The 23,650-nt window shown below is 40.2% G+C and overlaps 1 protein-coding gene across 2 annotated transcripts; it reads left to right on the top strand.

The window, feature by feature from the left end:
- Nucleotides 1-413: 413 nt before the first annotated feature.
- On the top strand, nt 414-17,452 carry LOC131085146 (carbonic anhydrase 2). 2 transcript variants are annotated; one of them, XM_058027002.1, is made up of 7 exons: nt 414-596; nt 1,089-1,286; nt 10,677-10,795; nt 12,207-12,299; nt 13,061-13,123; nt 14,148-14,303; nt 16,596-17,452. In XM_058027002.1, the coding sequence occupies exons 1-7, from the start codon at nt 563-565 to the stop codon at nt 16,713-16,715; spliced, it is 783 nt and encodes a 260-aa protein (XP_057882985.1). In that variant the 5' UTR covers nt 414-562; the 3' UTR covers nt 16,716-17,452. The 2 variants fall into 2 exon arrangements, with proteins under 2 accessions (XP_057882985.1, XP_057882993.1); XM_058027010.1 differs by lacking the exon at nt 414-596 and adding an exon at nt 8,506-8,550 and having other exon boundaries at nt 1,268-1,286.
- The last annotated feature ends 6,198 nt before the right edge of the window (nt 17,453-23,650 follow it).

Genomic DNA, 23,650 nt, shown 5'->3' with positions numbered 1-23,650 from the left:
ACCCGACCGCCCTGCCGCGCCGCGCACCCTCACGTACACACAGACACGCGCACAGACCGAGGGACACACGGACGCACACCCGCTCCCTCTCTCACGCCGCGCTCTGGCACCGCCGCCCGCCCCGCACCGGCTCCCGGCGCGCTGCTCGGCCCCGCCGCCGGCACCTCCCAAGGTCACGGCGCCCCGCAGCGCCCGCAGGTGCGCGATGCGCGGAAGGAGGGCGGGAGGGCGGAGGGGACGCGGAGGGGACCAGGGGACATGGGGCCCCGGCACCCCCGCCCTGCCTGGGGCCGCGCCGACCCAACCCGCCTCGCCCAGCCCGGCCTGCCTGCCGGGGGCGCTCTGCGCCGGGCCCGCAGCAGCTCCGCGGCCGATGGCGGATTATAAGGGACCGCTCTCTCCGCCCCCAGCGGAGTCTCCCTCCGCCCTCGCCCGCCCTCCCCACCCCTCCTCTGGCCGCAGAGAAGGGCATGGAGTTGGCGGGAGCCTATAAAAGCCCCTGAGAGCGCTCTGGGGCCACGGTGCTGTGACAGCCTCCACGGGCAGAGCAGGGCCGCGCACCATGTCCCACCACTGGGGATACGGCAGCCACGACGGTGAGTGCCCGGCGGTGCGGGACACCTGCCGGCAGCCGCGCCCGGGACGTGCCGCTGCTGCCCCGCGGAGCCCTTGCCTGGAGAGGCAGCGAGCTCGTGGCGCTTTTTCCTCGTAACCTTGAAATGCACCTGCGCCCGGGGAGCGCGTCCGGCGCTCCGCACGCCGTGCCGGAGCATCTCCTGCTTCCCTGCTCACATTCCTTTACCTGGGGAAGGGAACGCGGCGCTCCTCCACAGGACGGGGTGTCCCCGAGGACTCCCCGGTACAGCCCCCGCCGAGGCTGCGCGGCTGCCGGGTGCCGCCGTGCCCAGGTGGGACCCCCGCTCGCCCCTGCTGCCGCTGCCGCCCGCCCACACATGTAGCGCGCAGTTAAAGGCTGATGCTGGTGTTCGAAATAGTTCGAACATCCCGATTTCCAGAAGGAGGGTTGTCGCTTTTATCCCCCTAACTTTGTGTCTTTTCCCACTGAGTTGCGTTTCGCTGTCTTACAGGACCCGCTCACTGGCACGAGCACTTTCCCATCGCTAATGGAGAGCGCCAGTCCCCCATTGCCATCTGCCGCAAGTCCGCCAAGTACGACTCCTCTCTGAAGCCTCTTAGCTTCAGCTATGATGCCAGCACGGCCAGAAGCATCGTCAACAACGGGCACTCCTTCAACGTGGAGTTTGATGATTCTTCCGACAAGTCAGGTGAGACCTCACATTCGTGTGCCAGAGGGGAATGGCAGAAATTGCTACTAAAATTTACTAAAATGTATACTAAATCAAAAAGGTTTTTTAAAGGATGAAAATATACCAAAATATTCTGGCTTCTGCAAGGTGAGGATTCAGCAAACAGGAAACTGAGATCCCGTTAGAAGAAAACTAAGGCTGTCTAGGCAGCTAAACTTCAGTGAGGCTAATTGGTTTATTTTTGTATAAATCAGAAGGATTGGGATAAGGGCTTGGCTGTGGAAAAAAAAGATTAAAGTATTTGACAGGAATAATTTTAGGCATAGGTTATCATAAGCTACTGATCAAATGGTTAAAAGAAGAGGCAAAATATATCGTAGGAAAAAAAATGGCCTTAGAATAGCAAAGGATTACAGTTAACAACTTGAAGTGGAAATAGTTTCTTTGGTTATCAAAATATTATTTCATGTTTCTGAAGCCACTATGCTCCCAGGTTAGTACATAATCAGAAGAATGGTTAGAAAATACCTCTGTTCTTTTGTAAGTCAAAAAAACATTATCCCTGGCGTTTCTTGATCCTGGGCTTTCTAGATAAAGTGTCTGACGCATTCCTACAAAGTTTGTTAGCAGGCACTCAGGTCCACAGTCCCATGCTGTTCATTGTGCTCTGTGGTGAAATTAAGCATGGAGTCCTGCAAAACCTTAGTAATCCTTACTGAAAGGAACAGCCTTTCTGATGGGCAGACTGAATCCAAGCTGTCCTTGCAGCAAGGGTTCTGTATGTTGTCTTTGATTGTAGTTTTTCATATGGCTGCATTTGCAGAAGTCATCACCCTGCCACAATGAATGTGCCTTTATTTTTTAATTTGGACAACAAAACAATCCTGTTGTAAGTCACTGCCTTCTCTATACACTGCCTGATTTAACTTGCTTGAGCAAGTGTCCTATTTTTCCTAAGTGTTTTGTTGGGCATGTCATTTAGGGAATGGTGCTGAAACCAAATGATCTGTGCCTACTAAAAATACGAGGTTTTTGTAACTAATGTAATACAGTGGTGTAACAGACATTCAGCAGTACTCTAAGAATTTGACTTTGTATTTTAACTATAGTTTTTTGCTGGACATTATTAAGTGGTCAGATATAAGTGTTAACAGTTGTATAAATACACATAAGTCCATATATAGTTTGCAAAAAGTGTCGATACTGATATTTTAAAAAGGAAAGAAAAAAGGTATTCTGAGGTCTGTTTATTTTTTTGAAACACTGGGAAGCTTAAGGAGCTGCATCGTGTTCAATCTAACAGTGTCATGGAGAATAAGGTAAATGATCCAGTGTAAAAAAAAAAAAAAGATTCTCTTACCAGATAGGTGCAAGTCTACTCTTGCTGCCATCCTGCTCTCACTGAGCCCAAAGGAATCAGGTTCAGGTCTCCACGGTGTAAAACAACTCTTGTGTTCACTTGGTGTCTGCCTAAGTCTGCAAAGAACTGTGAAAATCTGGTTTGAGGAAAAAATGGCAAGAACATAAAATAATTTAAAGAATGTCTGCAGGAAGAATGCTCTTTATGAGAAGTCAGTGCAGAACCAGAACATCTGTGACAGGGATCCTTTGACAAATATGCAGTGACACAGCTTTCAGAGTGGGAGGATAGGAGATGCAAGTAGAAATATTCTCAGTATCTCTATTAGTGAAGCAAAAAATTATTATTCTTTAGAAACAAAAAGCACTAAACAGATTTCTGTGAAGCTGAGTAGGGTGGATCATTCACTACTAGACTTCCTATTGAAATCTACAGTGCATAGAATCTACCTGGCAGCACACTTAATGGCTTCATTTGTATGCGGTTAACTAGGTAACCTACTTTCCTTACACAAAATAGAGCTGTCTTTGACTTGTATCTGCTTGATTCTGAATTTGAGACTCAAATGTGCATACCCAGCTCTTGCTTAGACATCACACAACAATCACAAGGAGAAGCTATGTGAGGTTATGTGATGTGCTGGTATGTTTTACAGAAGACAATGGAATAATATCCTGTAAATACTTCCCACAGGCTGTATTGCTTGTTTCTATGAGCTGTCCCATATGTGGTAATGAATTATCTGTAGTAGTAGGCGCAAAATGAAGTAATAAGATCATTGTTTGTGAATAATCTTCAAGATGAGTAACTGCACGCAAAGTAGATCCATTTCATTAAGAACCGTCAGTCTCATAACTAATGACACTGAAGCCTTCTGAACAGCAGTTCTAGGTCTTGGTGTCTGTTTGATCACTCCTGCTCTTCTGAATATACAAAATGCAATTTAAAAGATAATAAATAATATTTAATAATAATATAATAAATAATACAATTAAAAATATGCAATTGCAATTTTAAAAATTCCAAGCAGGTAGTAATAGCGTAAAGAAAATAGGTATTTTCTATTTGGTATGCTTGGACCCTTTTGGAATGCTTTCTTAGAAACTGAATTCTGAACTTCCCCATTCAGTTGTTACTTAGTCAGTCTTTGCCTTCAATTCTTGCAGTTGCTTTCTTAATTTTCATATCCACTGTCTTTTAATAGTAGTGGAACATAAGGTATTTGTAGGTGTTCATCTTCAAAATTCTTTAATTTCAAAAATTTCTACTTCATTTTCACAGCCAGAAGTCATTATGATAAAAGTGTCACTTGGAATAAAACTTTGAATTCAGGTTTATCCACTCTCGTAGTAGAACTAGACCCTACATGTATGAGTGAAGCAACTGATGATGATAACTCTCAAAATAAGATGTGTAACTATAATACAAGAACTTTACAGCAAAGGAGTCTCATTAAGGGAACTTCTTTTATCATATTAAATGTTGCATATTCCAGTCTTCTGTAAGGACTTGTGTATCACTTCCCTCACTTTAAAAGACAGAAGTAAATAGTGACCTCTCAGAGCCATAAAACCGCAGGACATGACTCTGCTCAAAAAACCCTCAAGAGTCTGAAAGATTTCGTAACACACATAAAGTGTGTTCTCCATGTGAGTTTTTCCAGAGTCTTTGAGAATTTATCTAAGTTCTGAAATTCAAGCAAGGCATGTTCACAACAGTAGACTCTGTATTCTGCATTTTCTGACCAAGTGTTTGATGAGCTTATAAAAGAAGTCAATTAGCCATGATTTTGTTCTGTAACAAGAATGTTAAAATATCATATTTTAGCTGTAGAACCTGACAGAAGTGAATTGAAACTATGGTGTCAAACTCTAGAGACTTGACAAAATGTGCTGGTAATTTATGCTTGTGGCTAAGTCACTTAATTTTTCCCTTCTCCTTGTTGCTGAGCTAGAGTACTGAAATTCAAGTCTGTCCCAAGTAAATCTGACATTTTTGCAAACATTAAGTTATAGTAGAACTTAAAATTATGGGAAAGACCTTGAAAATGAAAATACTGTATTTGCCTTGATGCTAGCTCCCTTTGAGAGTCCTTCAGTAGTTGTAATCCAATATATTACTGATTCTTTCTATAATTGTAAATATTAATGCATACACTTCAGCTGTCTTGAATTATGACTCACTGTAAATAAACTAATCTGTTTTGTCACAGTGGTTATTGAAGAGCCAGTGCATTGGCACTGCTCAGTTGGCAGTGAGTTTCTTTGAAAATAATATCATTGTTACTCTTCTACACTTCCACTTCACTTGGTAAACGAAAGAAGAAGCATGTAGGTCTGCTGTCTTTAAGGAACAGCTCTAAATCAAAGTCACTGCTACTGGTTTATTTTTAGGTTTCCCAGATCTAAAGATACAATATTAACCATGCCAGAATAATATTGCATGTCATCAGTATAGGGTCATGCATTGAAGGTCCACATTGGTTAAGCAATGAATGTGTTGATCCTTTGGAATCAGAGAACTGACTGATTATAGATTTAGGGGACTGCATTCAGACACCTGCTTATGTCACAAGTAATGTTGTGCATGGCTTGGCTAAAAAGTCAGAGGTTTCAAGGGCGTGTGATCTTTAAGTCATCTTTCCTGTGAATTGGGATCAGCAGAAGCTGCAAAGTCTGTACAAACAAGTAACTTGAATAGTTCCAGTATTTCCAGGAACTGGAAAGAAGATGAGAGGGCATGAGATTAGTCCTGCATGTTTCAGGTCTTCATTTCTTTACAGAGAAGTGTCCTTCTTCATTTACACTGGGGTGGGGTTGGTTTGTTCGGGGGGGGAGGTTTGTTGGTTTTTGTTTGTTTTTTTTTTAATATTAACATGCAATTTCTGAGCAGACATTTGACTTGGATTGTGAATTTAACCATTATGGAAACTTCCTTCCTTTCCTTTTGCTAATCCCTCCTCTAGAGGCGCTTTTAATGCAAAACCAGGAGAAACTAGTCAGCTGTTATCAGCTGGGGCCACTTGGAAAAGTTTATTTTTAAGCTGTAATGAAGCTGTGTGCCAGATGTCACGATTACCACTCTTCTCAGCTGATAATTTGTTTATTTACTTACAGGCGTGAGGGACTGCTGCATACTTAGAGGCAATGCTCACACCTTGAATTTGCTAGTTCTTCATTAGATCTGAGGGTAGTATGAACACTGTCCAGTACACAATTTTCAGTACAATGAGCAGCCACTGCATTAGTATTTAGGTATTAAATTAGAAATTAAATCAGTTGGTACTTTCAAGAGAATTTTAATTCTTCCAGCTTGGTTCTCAAAGTTTTTGTAAGGCTATATAGTGTGAAATGTGAGGGCAGAAGGCTGGTCAGAGACTCAGTACAGCATCTTATGATTCTCAGAGAATTTTTGTTTAAAAGACTACATGAGAAATAAGCTCTGCTGGTCCCAGGCAGTTGGAGGAATGTTAAGAACCTAAATTACTTTGTATCCTGAAGCAGATCAGAGTCTTCCTGGCTGCTACTCAGTCTGGGTGAAATAGTTCAACTGAGGTGAATTGGAACCGCTGACCTGCTGCAGATACACACGTCTTCAGGACTTGCTGTGTTTTGGCAACTTTTTATTCTGGTCTATCTCTGTGGAACATCCTTATAGCCTTATCAGGCTAAGTTTCTAGGAAGGTCAGAAGTAGGTTTGTTTTGGTTTTTTTCCTTATGATCTACCATTTTTTTTCTCATAGGGAAACCCATTACAGATGTTTTCTGCAAATATGAGCCCTATAGTCAGATGCTTTGGTGCTGTCTTGCTCTTGTTGCTTGTCATGATACAATGTCCTAGGAGGAATGTCTGAAAGAGATAACATAAAGAAGGAAACATCTCACAAAATGTGGCTCTCTGTACTCCACGTTTCACAGAAGTGGCAGCTCACCCTAACTGAACTCTAGTCTGTCAGATGGGAAGCCCATCCTTGCATAAGAACACAAGGCTAATTCCTGAGCATCATCATAAGAGCCTTTTTCATGTCATTAATAGTACATGGTGCTCAAGTAGGTTTTTTTCTTGCCTCAAGTAATGCTTCATCTGCTTTGTCTTTTTGTCCTGTTTTCCACTGTACAGATGTCTGTGTACACACAAAAGCTTACCAAATATTAGCACTAATGTATGTACTATGCATATATTAACATAAACATATGCCTAGAATATTATTTAGACATCACACCTACTGTAGGCTGATACAAAATCATGGTTTTCTTTGTGCTAAAGCAGTATGTGTGTAAGAGGGCTGTGCTCAAAGGTAGATGCTTGAAATTCCCTGCTGCTGGGTTTTTGTTTGGTAGAGTCTCAGTTAGAATTAATTCTCCAAGTCTGGAGCTTTTGGACATCTACTGTGCTCTAGTGAACCCATTATTTCAGCTGCTGGAAGGAGCTTTGTAGTCAGTGATTCTCATTTGTAGAACATTTTCTCATTCTGCATTTTTCTCAGATTGACAAACTTTACAGTACTATTTTTTCTTGTCACACTAATTTGTATGACACGAAGGAATTCAGTCTACCTTTTTAAACAGTCTTGTGCTTCCTCCATTTTTATTAATCCTTTGACATGTTTATTGGTTTTATGAGGTGTATTAGTCTTCTGCTCTGTATAAAGAGAACATTCCATAGGTCTTAACTAAATAACAGGAATTCCTGCAGTATTCCTACAGAAATTTAGATGTGCTAAGTGGATGCTGCCACTTCCTGAAAAAAGGTATGAAGTGGTCGACAGCATTTTTTTACAAGGCTGTTCTGCTTTACATTGGAAGGATAACTGTTCACCAACTTTCCTTTAAATAAAACAGTGAAGGTGTGAAGCCTCGGTAAACAGCTGTACCAGATGCTGCAAAACACCCTTTGATTTCTGTGTGTTTTCAAATATCCCAAGAAAGTGTAATGGAGTCAAATAAACTTCATCTTCTCTACCCCACAGTTGGTATAAGTCACATGAAGGGAAGAGTTTGGGTGCTTATTTGACTTCCTGAATTAGTGCTTCTAATACTGTGTTCACTTAATTTAGACCAAGTTACGAGAACACTTAACAGTGAAATGTTATGAAATGTCCAGTAATTACTGGATGTTGCTAGTATAACTTTTCCAGTAAAGGGTAGAAGATAGAATGGTAATGAAAAAAACCCTTTTTCTTAATCTAAGGAAAATAGCTCCAGATTTGTCTAATAAGTGTCCAATAGTGGAAAAGAAGAACAGGCATTACCAAACTGTCACCTCTTGCGCTATAACACAAGACCAGGTTGTGATAATTGTCTTGAGTAAATGGAATCTGTGAGAAAATAATGTTTTTTCAGCTCCTCTTGTGCTGTTTTCAGACAGTGTTGCATCTGAAGCTGTACTATAAAACAGAAAAGATCACAGCTACCTAGATATTTTCAGGATGGTTTTTGCTAATACTGATTTCAAAAGTAAGGGAGCTAATGATGACATTCTCCAATATGGATCAGAACTTCCCCATTCCTTTTAAAAAAGGGATGGAAAGGTTGGACTTTTTTCAACATGGCCTCGAATTGATATTCCTGTCAGATGGAACAAAGGGAAGTTGCTGGTATCAATGTTGTTCTGATTCTCTGTGGACTTTTATATTGCAAAAAGTGGTAGCATTTGTCTATGGTTTCAAAAGCTTGCTCTGAAGAAAAAAGCAGTTCCATCATTCCTACTTTGCCTTTTAAGTTTAGTTTTACTTTCTTGGGAAGACTGAGAAGTGTTAAAAAAAATAACTGCTTAACATAGGCTAGAACAAGAGGGCCATTCTGTAATTAAGCCTGCTGGATTTGTATTCATTCACACTAATCTAATTGTTACTTTCTTTGAATGCTCTGCTGTGAGTCAAAATAAGCTAGTGCTGGATTTGAGAACCACAAAATGAGAAAAGTAAGCAAAAACTGCAAAGAGACTTTTCTGCATCTTTTGAGGTTTTGAGACTATAGCAAACTTTGTGTGGAGAAATAACACTGCAAATGAACTCAAGAACATTGCATGGTTCTGCTTTTCAGCATGCTTTCCATTGATTAATAATGGCAGATTAACCTGTGCTGTGCTAGTGCTTTCTGAGGTCAAGGAGTGATGGAACCTCAGTCCATTTGTACCTGCAACAACCGGCAAGACTGTGAGCTAAAGGAATTGAAACACTGTAACTCCATGGCATCATTTTAAAATTGTATACATGAAATGATTTTGTTTCTGTAAAGACACAGTAACCAGTTCCTTCATTTCCAAAAAGATCTAATATCCTTCTACAGCTGCTGTTCTGAAACAAGTACTCAGATTTGTAGCCCTGTGCTTGAAAGAGTTATGCTTCTCGAAAACTAGTGCATGCAGAAATGTAAAAGAATAAGTTAAGTTCCCATTTGATTACTTTAAGTAGACATTCTTCTTTGGATCACATAGCTTGGAAATAGGTAGGGCAAGTCCTGGTCTGTTGGCTAAAGTTTTGGAAATTACATAGGTTGCAGTGGAACATCTATTCATGTTTTTCAAATAAAGATACATGTTGGGAGACTTCTAAATATATTTACCAAAGGAGCCCTTGGCAAATTCTAGATTTGTCCACTGAACCCAAATTTTGCATGCATAGGGAACACTGGTGGAAATGAACATATTTTTAAGAAATCTTACTTCAATTTCATGTGTTGCAAATTTTTTGTGAAATCTTTCTCACCTGATTGTTGGTATCTATGGCTAGTGTTGTCCATGCTTGTGTATAATGGGACTTTTTCAAACCTGCAGTCTCCTTTCTCCTTTCAAATGCAGTCAGCATTTGATACATATTTTCACACATGCACGTATTGTGCTAATGTCTAGACTAATTGCAGACTGAGAGGAAAGCATCTTTACTCCTCAGAATCATTTTTTTGCACATACACAGAGCACACTTACCTGTAATATCTGATGTCAGCACTCTTCTGTCACTTTATTGTATATAGGTATTTATAGAGAGAAATTGGTCCCTTAAAATACCTAACACTTCAAATTACTTTTTGTTTTTAAATTTTTAAATAACAAGTTAAAGATTTTATTTTGAATTTGGATTTGAGATGCTTGGGGGAAAAAATGAAAAAATCCCCAACCAAAACATAAACTGGTGTGAAACCTTTCTCTGATAACTTAGATAAATACCTCTATTTAATAGAACTCTTTGTTATTATTCTGTGCTTTATGCTGCACTGGAGGAGATGTTGTCTGTGCCCTCAGCATTTTGCAATGGTAGGGCTTGATCCTGCAAATCATAATGGTGATTGGTCACAGTTGGAGTAGAAAGGTAAAACTAACAAGCAGAATAAGGGAGCTTGCTCTGGTATAATTCAAAGTGTGTCTAGGAGCTTCACTCAGAGCAGTCCCATAGCACAAGCAATGCCAGATAATGGAGAGCAGAAATAAACAACTCATTTCCAAAAAGTCCATCTGTGTAAGCATTGCCATTTTCACCACAATGGCAAGAACAAGAGATTTGAATTCACATCTCTGCGCTGTCTTCTCCTGTGCCTAGTGCTTTACCTTGCTGCAGGAAGGCTAACCCATGGCTAACAGGTGTTCATGTTTAAATTGGAACCAAAATCATTTTACCCAATCCAATCTGCTACAGGATTTGCAGGATTAAGGCCTAAATGGATGAAGTATCTAAAATGAAAGAACAGACTACATTTGTACATGGAAGATGATTCAGTCTTCAAATGTACCTCCTTAGGATGATTCTATGTGGGCCTCTTAGAAAGGGCTTTTTTAATCTATTTGGTGACAGAAAAGTTACATCTTCCTTCATCACTTGAAATACCAGCATGCCTGTTAAATTGCTGATGAGATGCTCACTGTAAAGTCACTTATGTTTTTATGCATTTATTATCAATTTTGGTGTATTGCAGTAATGTACCATTGAGGATGATCTGGAGTAGCATGGCAGCATGCAATGAACTGTAAATCACATAAAAGACTTGAGATAATTTTTGTTATCAAGTCTCCCTTCAAACTGAAACAACTATGTGATTTGCTTTATTTTGCAGTGGTGCAAGGAGGAGCTCTGGATGGAGTCTACAGGCTGGTGCAGTTTCACATTCACTGGGGATCCTGTGAAGGCCAGGGATCTGAGCACACTGTGGATGGTGTGAAGTATGATGCAGAGGTAGGCTTTACCTTCTCCAGTCTTCTTTGTATAATGAGGTTTTATTTTTTAAAGTATTCCACCACAGTAGCACTTTCACTACAGATCCTCACAGGAGAAGGTTCGCATAGACAGTTTTGGTATGATGCCACCTTAGAACATAGTCCTTGCAAGAGCAGGGCATTAGGCTTGTAATTTTTCTCAGCTACTTCATGTCAAAGAGAAACAGAAAACCCCACATTGATAATACCTCTATTTTTCCCCGCTTTCTCTATGACTCTCGGAAATTATGAAAAAAGAGAATTACAGCACATCAGTACATGCACATCCCCTTTTCCTAGCTTCAGTTTTTAACGTCAGAGGTCTTTATAAAAGCAGTAGAATAATTTTGGGACAGATATTTTCATCCTTTGGTAGCAAATAATCAAGGAAAGTTATGAAGAGGGCAGACAGTAAAATGCAATCTTACTGTCTGGCACTCTTTGTGATCCCTTGAGACTCCAGGTGTCCCTCAGACCACTTAAGACTCCATATTACAGTCTGATACAGAAACTGAATGACTTTAGGGCCTTGCATCTCACCTTTCCTCATCCCCTGTTTAGAAATCTACCTCTGGTTTCTGTGACTGACTTCTAAAATATATTCATAAATACATATTTGTGGAACATATCTGTGATTTGCATTGACAGATAAAAGAAACTGCTCCACAAATTCATTGGCTCTGCTGCTTTTTGATGAGGGAAGTAGCTTTTGTCTTATCTGAGATACTTCAATTACATTCTGTCTTTCACAGTACCATAATTACTTGTTCAACTTGACTTGCAGATGTGGGGAAACAGCCTGATGAACTTAAATTAGAAATAACTTGGAAATGAAAAAGAAAGTAACATCCTGGCTAACATGATCTGGAGATTAATTTCATATTCTTTTCCAAGCCTTTCCAGTAAAGGGCAGGACTGGCTTTAAAAAAAACAAACCTTCCAAATTGTGAGTCAAATCATAGTTAATGTGTCTTCTCTGCTTCTTCTGACACTGGCAATGTATGTCAGTGTGCTCAGAACTACAGGATATATAGCATTAAAATACTACATTGAAATCCTGTGGGCTGTATGTGGGAAAAAACTTATGCTGAAGATAACAGGAGTTTCACCACATGAAAAGCAGAATGATACAGCCACAGTTTGCCTTTAAAACTCACCAGAGACTAGGAGTGAGGAGGAAAATAAAACACATTACAGAAATCTCTTTGAATAAATGAAACTTTAAAGTAGATAAATAATTCAACAAGTTCTTAACTATACACAAAAGCTTTCAAACCTCAGCAGTAAAACACCATCTTGCTCTTAATAAATTACTTCCCTGCATCTTTATTTGTGAAGTATTCTGGATGGAATATCATCTTCACAGTGCTTCTTTGTTTTCTTGCTCCCAGCTCCATATTGTTCACTGGAATGTAAAATATGGTAAATTTGCTGAAGCTGTGAAGCATCCTGATGGTTTAGCGGTGGTGGGCATCTTCATGAAGGTTTGTGAAACTTTTACTTTTTTATTATTTGTCCAGCAAATTCATTGTGTTGTGAGGAGAACCTAAGAGCAGAAAAGAATAAGGCAGCATTGTGCTGTACTGCCCAAATCCATACCAAACTAGGTGGTGCTCCAAATTGTTACCTTCCTTTATCTATAAAAATTGTACACTGGCCATGGAGTGTGACGGCCATCCATCACTGTGGCAGCCCTGTAGCAGCATTCTTGCCTTCATCAAGACAGTGATGCTGCCTTACCAGTGAAAGGTAATGTGCATAACTGACCAAGTTGTGTGTGTACATCTGCATTGTGACCAGCCTAAATAACACCTATTTTCCTTTTCTTGTCATTGTTAAATGCCAGAGTGTTTTGTGTTTTGTGTTAGTTGAATTGTCTTGACAGCTAGCTTGCAGAGATATCTGCTCCAGCAGTACGTAGTATTCCATCCTGGCCTCACTGAGGGTGACTATTTTATTGGGAGGGTGACTTCCATAAAAGAAGAACAGCTTAGGTCCAAAAATAAATCCACACACTGTAAATGAAAATAGCTTCATTGTGTCCAATGTCCTTGGCTGACCCGTTTGTGCTCACTGTCAACTGGCATGATTTTACAGAGCCTGTTTAAGTCACTTACACTGTAATACTCCTATTATGTAATGAAATGCAACTGGGAAAAAAAAGTTTCCCTGAGAACTGTAACAGAAAACTAAAGGTATCATGAGAATGATGGTGATTTTTATTTTCTTATGGTTTGTATTACAGGTGGGAAATGCCAAGCCTGAGATGCAGAAGGTTGTGGATGCTCTGAGCTCCATTCAAACCAAGGTAATGCTTGCTGTCTGTGTTCATGGACACCCATCACAACTGTGCTAAGTCATCCTCTTTGGAAAGTACAGTTTTTTACTTCTTCCCAGCCTTCTGCATATACGAAAGTAAAACAAACTTCCTGCCATTAGCAAAGGTGCTCCTATAATTCTAAAAGCAAAACAGATTGGAATGAAGTTGAGGTAGAGAGCATGGAATACTGGAAATAGTGATTATTTCCTATCTTTGTGACTACATTTCTCTTTTTTGTCTTTTAACTGTTTTTAAGCCTATAGGATAGGATTCATCTTCCTAATCGAAACTACAGGTGCCCTTTCTTGTCTGTGGTAACAGATGGAAAAGGCATTTCCCCTTTGTGCATCTGTGGGTTAAATTTCCTTTTTCCAGGAGGTCATGCTTCTCTTGGCTATTTCTAGAGAGAGTTCAGATAAACAGTTTGATCAGTACATATAATTAAGGGGGAAAAACTCTTCCTGTGTCTTAAATATTGTGTGCAGTGTGTGTGATTTTAGTGTTTTGAGTAATGAGAAACTAAAAGTACTTGGTGAGTAATTAGGCACCTTCATAGTGTGTAAAGGCCAATGAGAAATGTGGACAGCAAAGATAAGAAATGAGACTATGCTGTCATATTCTCATGAGGTGCCCTTTGTGGTAAAGGGATGTGCTGCTTACTGCAATGGACTCTCCAACAGGTCTCACAGGTTCTGTGTTTCCCATGCAATCAGTGTACGAGGCATCTGAAATCTCATTGTTTTTCAGGCAAGGTTAAATCTTATCTCTAAGACTAAGGAACATAAATGCAGCATTTGTTATGAGAAGCAATATCTCGAAAATCTTGTAAGAAATATATTGCTGAGAGTATTTAATCCCAAAGGCACTATAGTTGGCATGCAACACTTGATGCCAAATTCCATTTTTGCCTTTCTACAACCATGGAGCTTTCCTAGGAGACTTCACTACTGCAATCCTAGTGTGTGCATATGCTCTCTCCCTGACATCAGCCCATCTGCTTATTTTATTGTAGGGAAAGCAAGCTTCCTTTACAAATTTTGACCCCACTGGACTCCTTCCTGCATGCAGAGACTACTGGACATACCCTGGCTCACTGACAACTCCACCACTGCTTGAATGTGTGATCTGGCACGTTCTGAAGGAGCCCATCACTGTGAGCTCTGAGCAGGTAGGTTTCCATTGGATGGTGCCAGTAGATGTGTACTGGAGTTGCACTGATGGCTTCAGTTCATCCCACCAGGCGATCTTTGAAGTGGCAGCGTTAGTGCAGAGCTGTGCGGGGTCTTAGCTAGCATCACATGTCAAAAAAATCTATCTGAAGTGGTAATCCTGACAGGACTCTGCTTCTGCTTGTGGATGTAGTTTGCTGTAGAATGTAAGGCTGCCTTCTATTTGGGCACTCCAGGGAAGATTGGGGGGAATTTGAAAAAAATTATCAGATATTTTTCAGATACATGGTTAAAGCTGTCATGTGGTAAAAATCTGAAAAATTGAGGCATGCATGAAAGCACCATTTGCACATGCAGAGTTATTCCAGCATGTATTGTGAGCATCAGCAGGTTTGCTGTACATGTAATTACCTCTCTGGGTCTGCTTGCCCTGAAAAGGCCAGGTTTACAAAGCACCTGGGGACCGTGTGTGCTGCATCCACAGTCTCACACTGTGAGTAGTAGCTGTACAGAGTACAGTACAGCTGTAGTTGGTCCGTTGATTTTCCAGCATTTCCAGGACACTGAGCTCTTTTTGCAAGTTTTCACAGAACAGACTGGGAAATCCTACGCAGCTTTGTGGTGATTCTAACAAAGCTCCTATTGTTAAGAAGAGGCAAAATTTGCAGATTCCAGAAGTCTGCTGCCTAAGAAAATACTCTTTTGACCAGCCTGAGAATGATGGTCTTCCTAGCAGGAAGAAGCTTGTGCAGATTAAACCACTCTTGGCCACAGCTTTCTGTACTATCCATTAATGAAATTAAGATTCCATTTTTGGGTTCAGATCTGTGTGCTTGAGAGATATAAATAGAATCTAGAGCCTGTAAATACAAAACAGCCCTGAAGGGCTTTAACCTTCAAATTCCTAAGTATCTTTATTGATGCTAGAAATGCTAACAACCTGCACCTAATTCTAGGGGGCTTCTGATAGCAAAGAAAATGCAACTGAGACGTTTCAGAAGCAGGCAGCACCCATAGAATATGTGATGAGGAAGATCTATTGGAAGTAATAACTATAGCAGTAATTGATTTTAATTTTTGTCTTTAGTAAACTGCAATGGAGCATTAAAGTTGACACTACTCCAAACTATTCCTATTACTGTTGATAATCCAAAGTTTGCAAATATGGTTTTATTATAAGGCAGGAGCACATCCACCAAAATAGTGGTTTTTTTCTACTCTACCTACTCTAACCACCTACATGTGGTAAAAGTTACCACTTATTTCTCCCTTACACATCCCTCCATGTTATCATCAATATTTCCACACTGTGTGGCAGTTGGCTTTTTCATTCCCATACTGATCAAAACAAGAAACCGTATGTAAGAGTATTGATTCAAGGTTTAAGGTGGTTAGGTTTTCCAAAGCTAAAAAGAAGCTGAATATAAGAGTAGGGTATAGCAAGCCTGCTGTCACTTGTTGTGATGCAGCAGTTCCTGTCAGAGGTTCAGCTCTGAACTTTGTTCTGGTTGGTCCTGAAGGTGAAGTCCAGAGGACACAAGTCACTGCTGAGGCCTTTTTTCCTTGAATGTGGAAAAACTGGTCTAGAACCTGATTTGTAGGAAATCCTATGACCCTCCTACATACATTCATCAGCACTTCTACCTGTCCGTGTGAGACTATGTTTGGGGTGGGTTATTATTTTGGCACAATCTTTTTGTGAGTTTTGGAGATCCCTATTTACACATAAAGGTGCTGTTTTTACATCAGATTGTGAGAACAGTTCCAGTTGTACTTTAGGAACAAGTACCATAACTATACAGTATGCTGCTGTTGATGTGAAGCAGCTTTCCCCTCACAGCATTTCAAAATCAGGATAATTTGAATTCATTCAACAGCTTTATTTTGACCCAAGGGTAAAACCATTTTTAATTGTTATTATTTCAAGTGGACTTAAAAAAAACCCAGCCAAAACTGTATAACTTGCAGAGGATTCTGAAAGGATTTCAATTCATATCTGGATCAAGGACAAACAGCTCTTTGCTTGCAGAGTTCAGAAAGGTGTGTCTATGTCCTTGTTCTTTGTGCATTCACAGTTCTTGCCAGGATATTTTGTGGACAGGAGGGGCTATGTCAAGGCTGGAAATGGTGTGGGTGAAATGCAGACCCGTAGGTGCTGATGCCATCTCCAGGCTACTAGTACTGTCAAAACTTTGGGTCAGAGCTCTGGTTCAGGCCCAAGATGTGTAGTTTCAACAAGTCCTGCTGAAATGGGAGGATGCATTTGAGGATATTTGTGCCTTTTCCCACAGATGTGCAAACTCCGTGGCCTTTGCTTCAACGCTGAGAATGAGCCCGTGTGCCATATGGTGGACAACTGGCGCCCATGCCAGCCTTTGAAGAGCAGAGAAGTCAGAGCCTCCTTCCAGTAACCTCAGTGCTGAGAGTGTTAGGAATTGCTGTGTTCGTGAGGAGCCCCTTTTGCTAAGCCCAAATCAAACTTTGCCGTGTGTGCCCAGGCAACATCTTGTCTCCCAGATCCATTTACTTTCTTTTGCTCTGCGTCTGAAATGCCAGCTATTGAAACGTGAAAGGCTCTTGGCTGAATGGGAAAGGGTTCTTAAGGTGTGGGGTTGGGGGAGGCAGGGGGTGGGTGGCTGTGTGCATTTTGGTGACTATTACTGCGACTGACACTTTGGTATAACAGTAAGTTGGCCACTTGGGAGAGGATATGGTGGTAGCAAAATAAGCCATTTTAAGAAACCTCATCTACTGATGTGATAGTACACGTAACTAACGATAACTTGAAGCTTTGTAAGAAGCACAGGAATACAGAATCTAGCTATAATTTAGAGAAAAATGTATTTTGAGAAAGTTAAGCAAAATGAATATTTAGAGTTAGACTACTTAGATTTTAAGAAACTGACATGTAAATATTTTTGAGACTATTTTGCATTTTTACCCGTGCTGTCAACAGCCTTAGTTACGTCTTAATGGTAGTGTTGGGTTTTTTAATTAAAAATGTTCTAAATTAAATGTTTTCTTTAAAAGTTGTTATTACCATAGAAATAATACAAAATATCTTTTCATTGAAATAATATATGTCCTAATTTAAAAAGGAAAATAATATTGTATTTTAGATAACTTCTCTAATAAATCTATACTTCTATTTTTTTGCTTCCCTGCTGTTATTTTAATTTTGGTAAGAAGTCACTAATCTGTTCACATGGTTGCATATGAAACATAATTACTAGATACATACATTGGGAATTGGCTTCAGTGACACTGAACATGAATGCAAGACTGTATGGACATGCTAAGAAATTTTCTCTAAGTAGGTATCTTCTCTCTGATAGCAGAAGGAAGTGTTAATTTTGAGCAATCATTACAAATTATCATCAAATTGGAATGTACAATGAAAGATGCCCTCACAAAACTTTTGAACAAAATTCTGTTGAAGAATGGGCTAGATTTTGGTGCTAGTTTTTAAATTAATTTGTTTTGAGTTTGCTACTCCATAAGGAATCACGTTGTAATTTATAAGGTATCAGTTGGGCAGGCTATGTTCTGAAGCACCTGGATCTTGAAATGTGTGTGATGAGAATGAAGATATCTTGAAGTGCATACAAACAGCTTCAGAAAAAAATGTCAGATCTCAGCCTCTGAAAAGCTTCCACATGTAAAACACCCACCATTGTACACCCCCCTCAAAATAAAACCCAACAAACCCAAAACCAAAATACGGATTTTACAACTCTAAACCCCTACCTTGACAATTATGATAACCTGAATACAAAGCACTAAGGCTGCTTGAGGAGTGGTAATCTCATTGGTACATGAACAGCTGAAAAATTTTCCAGGCTGGTACATGACAGAGAATGTGAACTAATGGCTGGGGTAAAAACATGGACATGCCCTTGAGGTTCTAGCCACTGCTGCAATAAAGAGTTTCATATCTTATATTCCATCACACTTCAAGGTTGCTCCATAAATAATAGCTAACAGGGAAGACAATCAACATCAGCCGTATATTTATCACCTTGTTTGTGCGAGTCTGTTTATCTGGAATTTTGCCAGTGCCATATGTTTGCCTTTACTGAGGATGAAGGACTTCTGTATTCAGCCAGACAGTTCATGCTGGTGTTCCTAGGTTACATATTTAGGTATAGGAACAGCCTGTATTACGTCTTACCTGGGTGGTCTACCAGGCAGCACTAGTCTTTTTGCTTTTTCTGGAAGTAAGCCAAATTACAGAACCACACCTCAAAATCCTACCCAAAAAAAAAACCCCTTTCCAGCTCTCTCCAGAATAAAATGATACATGAACTTACCACAAACTCACATTTTGCAGTTTGATTCTAGTGCAATAGATAGATAGCCTTTTTTAAGGGAGACACGTATTAAGTCCAACCCGGAAATAAAGAAAACAATTTACTTGGCATTCATGATTTGTTCCCTGAATTGTGAGTTCAATTAAGATAATGGTGAACAGAAGCATCCAGCTCTTCTTTCTGACCTTATTTACTAATTGCTTATATAAAGAGTTTGTAATTAGGTCTTGCCATTGTTGCACAGCAGACAACACCCATTCTAACATCATCCTGTTTTAACTGGAAAACTGTTGCTGAATTCATAATGCAAATTAAGAGACCACTTTGGTCATGGAACCAGAGATGTTCCAGCACATGTAATTGTGTTACTGTCAACTAGGCAGCTCTGATTAAAGGGAAATTCATGTAGAAGGAAAAAAAAGGGCTAGTGCATTAATTTGAAATCATCATAGGATACTCAGCCAGCACTTGGACAGGGGAAAGAGGGAAGCACATTCACTTGCAAACTGTTCATTTTGCACAGTTTGTGATCTTGTCTGGCACTTGTCTGCCAACTCCGTGTGTTAGAACATTTTATGATTTTTCCACTGCTATTTCTAAGGCTTGGATGTGTCCTAGATTGACATGGGCGGGTAGAGCTGTGATTAGAGATGTACCCTGGAAGATAAGATTAATGATGCCCTTCATAGAGTCAGCAATATTTATAGAAGTCCAGATAGTTTATAGAAGAGTATCACTCACTAAATGACAGCTTTAGGATTTTCTGACTCTCCAAAGGAAAGCCGTGCAAGCAACAGCTGTGTCAAATCTAGTACCATAGAAACAAGGAGTGATGAAAGTACAAGCAGTAGCTTTATTGAAAAACTCCCATGGACCCTCTAACATCCACCACTTCCTCTTCCAAACCACAGCACCCCATACATTCATATAGCACTTGGTGACAGTTGTTTACACTGAGTGTTTGGTATATTTTAAGTCTATTTGGGAACTGGACATTTCACTGTTGTGCACTTCCTCTTTCTCTATGATGGTAAACAGCTGTGCTGCCATCAATGGTTCACTCAGGCCATGAGGCTCCCCAGCCAACAACATCCTAAAGGAAGATGCACAAAACTTTTCAGGGATCCCTGACTAATTTTAGACCACATTTCACTCTGTGTTATCCAAGCTGCAAAACAAGGCCATTTGGTTTGGGTACATCCCAGCCCATTGTGAGTTACAGTGCAGTGATTCTGATGTTCACCCTAACAAGGAGCTCTCCCGAATGCTCACTTTGTTCAAAGCAGCTCAAAGCAGCACAGCTCTGTTGCCTGGCCTGATGGACCCAGATGGTCAGCAGGCTCAGTGCTAACATGGAGTAGCTGTGCTGCTCCTAATCCCTGATTAGTCAGTTTTGTCAGGAAGGATGTCACTGAGGGTATCACTGAGGATGTCAGTGCACTCCAGTGTATTAAACAGTAAAAAAGGTACCCTCGGGTCACTTGGAAAAAGACAATACATAAGCCTTGTCTTTATAATCTTGCATGTTGTAAGGTATTCTACATATGTACAGAGGCAATCACTGGTCTTTTTTGCTCAGTGTGAGCTCACACCCTGAAAGAGTAAAGAAATGCATTGATATCATGTGCAATAAAGAAGTAACAGGTGTGTATTAACATATAATTACATTCTTTTCCAAAAGAATAGGGTTTAATGAGGCTTGTAATAATTATGAGTGGTCAAAGACCTGGAAAATTCACTGCAAAGTATTGACCTTTGAGGCTGGTAAGGGGCTTGGAGCACAAGCCATATGAAGAACGACTGAGGGAGCTGGGGTTGTTCAGCCTGGAGAAAAGGAGACTCAGAGGTGACCTTATCACTCTCTACAACTTCCTGAAGGGTGGCTGTGGTGAGCTGGGGGTCGGTCTCTTTCTCCAGGCAACAACAGACAGAACAAGAGGACACAGTCTCAAGCTGCGCCAAGGGAGATGCAAGTTAGAATTAAGAAGGAAGTATTTTACAGAAAGAGTGGTCAGATACTGGAATCATCTACCCAGTGAGGTGGTGGAGTCATCATCCCTTGAAGAGTTTAAAAAGAGACTGGATGTGGCACTTGCTGCCATGATCTAGTTGAATTCTTAGAACATGGGTTGGACTTGATGATCTTACAGGTCTCTTCCAGCCTTGAATTTCTGTGATTCTGTGATTCTGTGACCTCCTTCTGTCTTGGGAAGCCCAAATGAACTCACTCCAGTGAACCTGCAGGGTTTATCAGCGTGAAAACTGGAGCCCTTGACCATTGAGGGATCCTCTTTCCTCATCTTGTGCCACCCTACCTTACAGAGGAAAAAGCAGTCTGGTGAAATGACTCATGGGATATCCTCTTCCTTTTTGCTCCACAGCTGGGCCTTCAGGAGTCCAGTGCACCTAAGCAGGGAAATGGAGAACCCTTTCCAAAGCAAAGGAGGAAGGATATTCAATGATCCTGGATTTGCAAAACTGTGTAGCAGCAAAACACTTTGCTGGAATTACTTGAAGGTCAGGGAAGAGCTTCCCCTTTCCTTTGCTTAAATCCCTCTTCGATCAGCTGGCTTGATTCAAGAAAAGGAACATGAGCATATTTAATAGGCTGACACATCAGGTGAGGCAGGATACTGTAATTTGGATGGTGCATCTCTTCACCACTTTATTAACAGTAGTCTAATTTTTTATTCTCAAATGACAGTCTTAAATAATATATTCTTTGAATCAAAATCAATATCTAAATGCTTTTAGATACTTGCACTGAGCACGTGTTTTGGTTGTTTTAGTGGTTAATAATCACGCTTCAAGAAGGAAGGTAGAAGTAGAAAAGAAAACAAAAGCAGCATTTGGCTGGAACAAAAGAGAAACACAAGGCTTGAAAATATACCATCCTCACTCTAAATCTGTTCCTGGGAGACATTTACAAGGACAGCATTTTGCAGATCAGCTTTAAAAGGGGGTGGTAAACATAATTTCCTCCTACTCTCTGTAGAAGTGCATCAGGCCCTCTTAAATGCTTTCTGACTAGTAATTGAAGTCATACCCAGACTGCATTTTGAAATCAAAGTATTTTAAATTATTTTTAGAGACATAAACAAGTGTTCAATTAATGCCTACACATACAAAATGCACTAGTCCCAGAATGAGTAAAATTCTCCTGCTGTGAGTTCTGAAATGTCACCTTCTGCTCTGCATTTCCTAAGGTTCTCCTTCTCTGGAGAACAACTCGTCACATCATCAAGTGTATGGGGGAAGAAACAACAGAAGTTAAGGCCTGATCTGATGTGACTAATCACATACATGAGTAATCCTATCCATTAATCAAAGATTAATTGGTTTCCCACAGACATTGCACAGGAAGGGCCATTCTCCTTCCATGAGTAGTAGAGGTAGGAGGCTGCATACTTGAAAGGTCAGGTGCCCTGTTCCTTTTAGTTTCAGTTTAGGGATGTATCCTGAGGAATAGTGGAAAGGGGGTAAGAGGGAGGAATGGGTGTGAGCTAGGCTGTTGGGACTGCTCTTGTGAAGAAATCTGAGCATGCTTGTAAGTGACTTGCAGGATCCAGCTCCTAATTCTATTTCTATCTACTCATCTAATCCTTGTGAAGTCTCCAGGTAAATGGAAGTGTCAGATCATTCCCATATGAAAATCTGTTACTATTTCTCAGAGGATATTGCAACTGAGCAGCTTTCTAGGTTAAGGAGAGGGGACTGTGAGTGTATCTTTGCCTTTCAGAAAGAAAAATAGCAAACAGGAAAAAAAAAATCTAAATTTGTGGAGCATTTAGATTATTTTCATTTGGAGGAATAATGTCAGAGCAATTGACCTGGTTTGTCATCAATCACCACACTGTGTTTAATAAAGTTATATGATAATAACAAAGTATAGGAATAATGTGTTTTTAGACCTTAGGCCTCATATCTAACAACTGCAATATATCTGACTGCATGATAAATGTCAGTCCCAATTCATGAGAAGGAAAAGTCTGCCCTCCTTCAGCATGTTATGTTCTCAGTAATAGAAACCTTTGAAAAACTGTTTATTTTTGTCATTCAGAGACCATTTTTCTTAGAGTGGATATGAAATAGAAAAGCAATATAGCAATTATCAACCAAAACAAATTTTCCTCATCAAGCCAATCAAGTATTTTGTACTTGGAAAGTAGTTGCTTTATCTTTGATTTCAACCCTTTGCACTTTGATCAAAACTATACCTTTTGAAGTGTTCACTATCCATAATAGGGAAAAACTGGGTCATATGTCTGCTCCAGTAAAATATAATGTGTATTTCAGACATCACAAATCTGCTTGTGGTTGCTTCAAGAAACTAGAGATTCCCACTAGGGTTGAAAAAAAGCTATATTAAAAGCTGTTTCAAGGACTCAAATGAAACTAATTGCCCAAGAGGGACAGGGAGATAAGAAAGAAGTAGGTCTGACATAGGCAGCCATCACTCCCAGTCATTGCATTCCCGGTGACTGCAGAGCTAATGACACCAGACTCTTAGGAAATTCAGTGCCTGCAAGCTTGATTAGGTAAGACAGCAAGTCTAATCTGCATTTAATGAATGATTCAGGAATAACTTCAAGAGCCTAACTTTATGGTAGCAGGGTGTTGACAGAATTAGGTACATGCTCTATGCCTATCTTGTGACCTAGCTAATTATGGGTTTTTAAAACAGTTATTACACTTCTTCCATCCAGTTTCAGAACATGTTGTCTGTTTATTCTGCCAGTTAAGATCCAGCATTTTGTTAAAACTTATGTACCATGAAAGCAGGAGCAGGAGCTAGAAAATAATGAAAGAAAAAGGAAAACTGACTAAACCTGATATTTCTGCAGTGCAGTGTAGGCAGACAGATATTTATGCTTCCATGGAGCCCCAGAATTATTAGTGTGTATTCACAGAGATCAGTAAGAGGATTTTGACCTATATTGGTCTGAGTGATGAAAACATAAAGGTAAATGCGAACAAAGAAAACTGATCAAATATAAAAAGAAGATTAGGACATCATTCTTTTTAATCCTAATAGT

Source organism: Melospiza georgiana, chromosome 1, assembly GCF_028018845.1.
Source record: "Melospiza georgiana isolate bMelGeo1 chromosome 1, bMelGeo1.pri, whole genome shotgun sequence".
NCBI classification, from domain to species: domain Eukaryota; kingdom Metazoa; phylum Chordata; class Aves; order Passeriformes; family Passerellidae; genus Melospiza; species Melospiza georgiana.
This window is presented reverse-complemented; position numbering and strand designations above follow the sequence as displayed.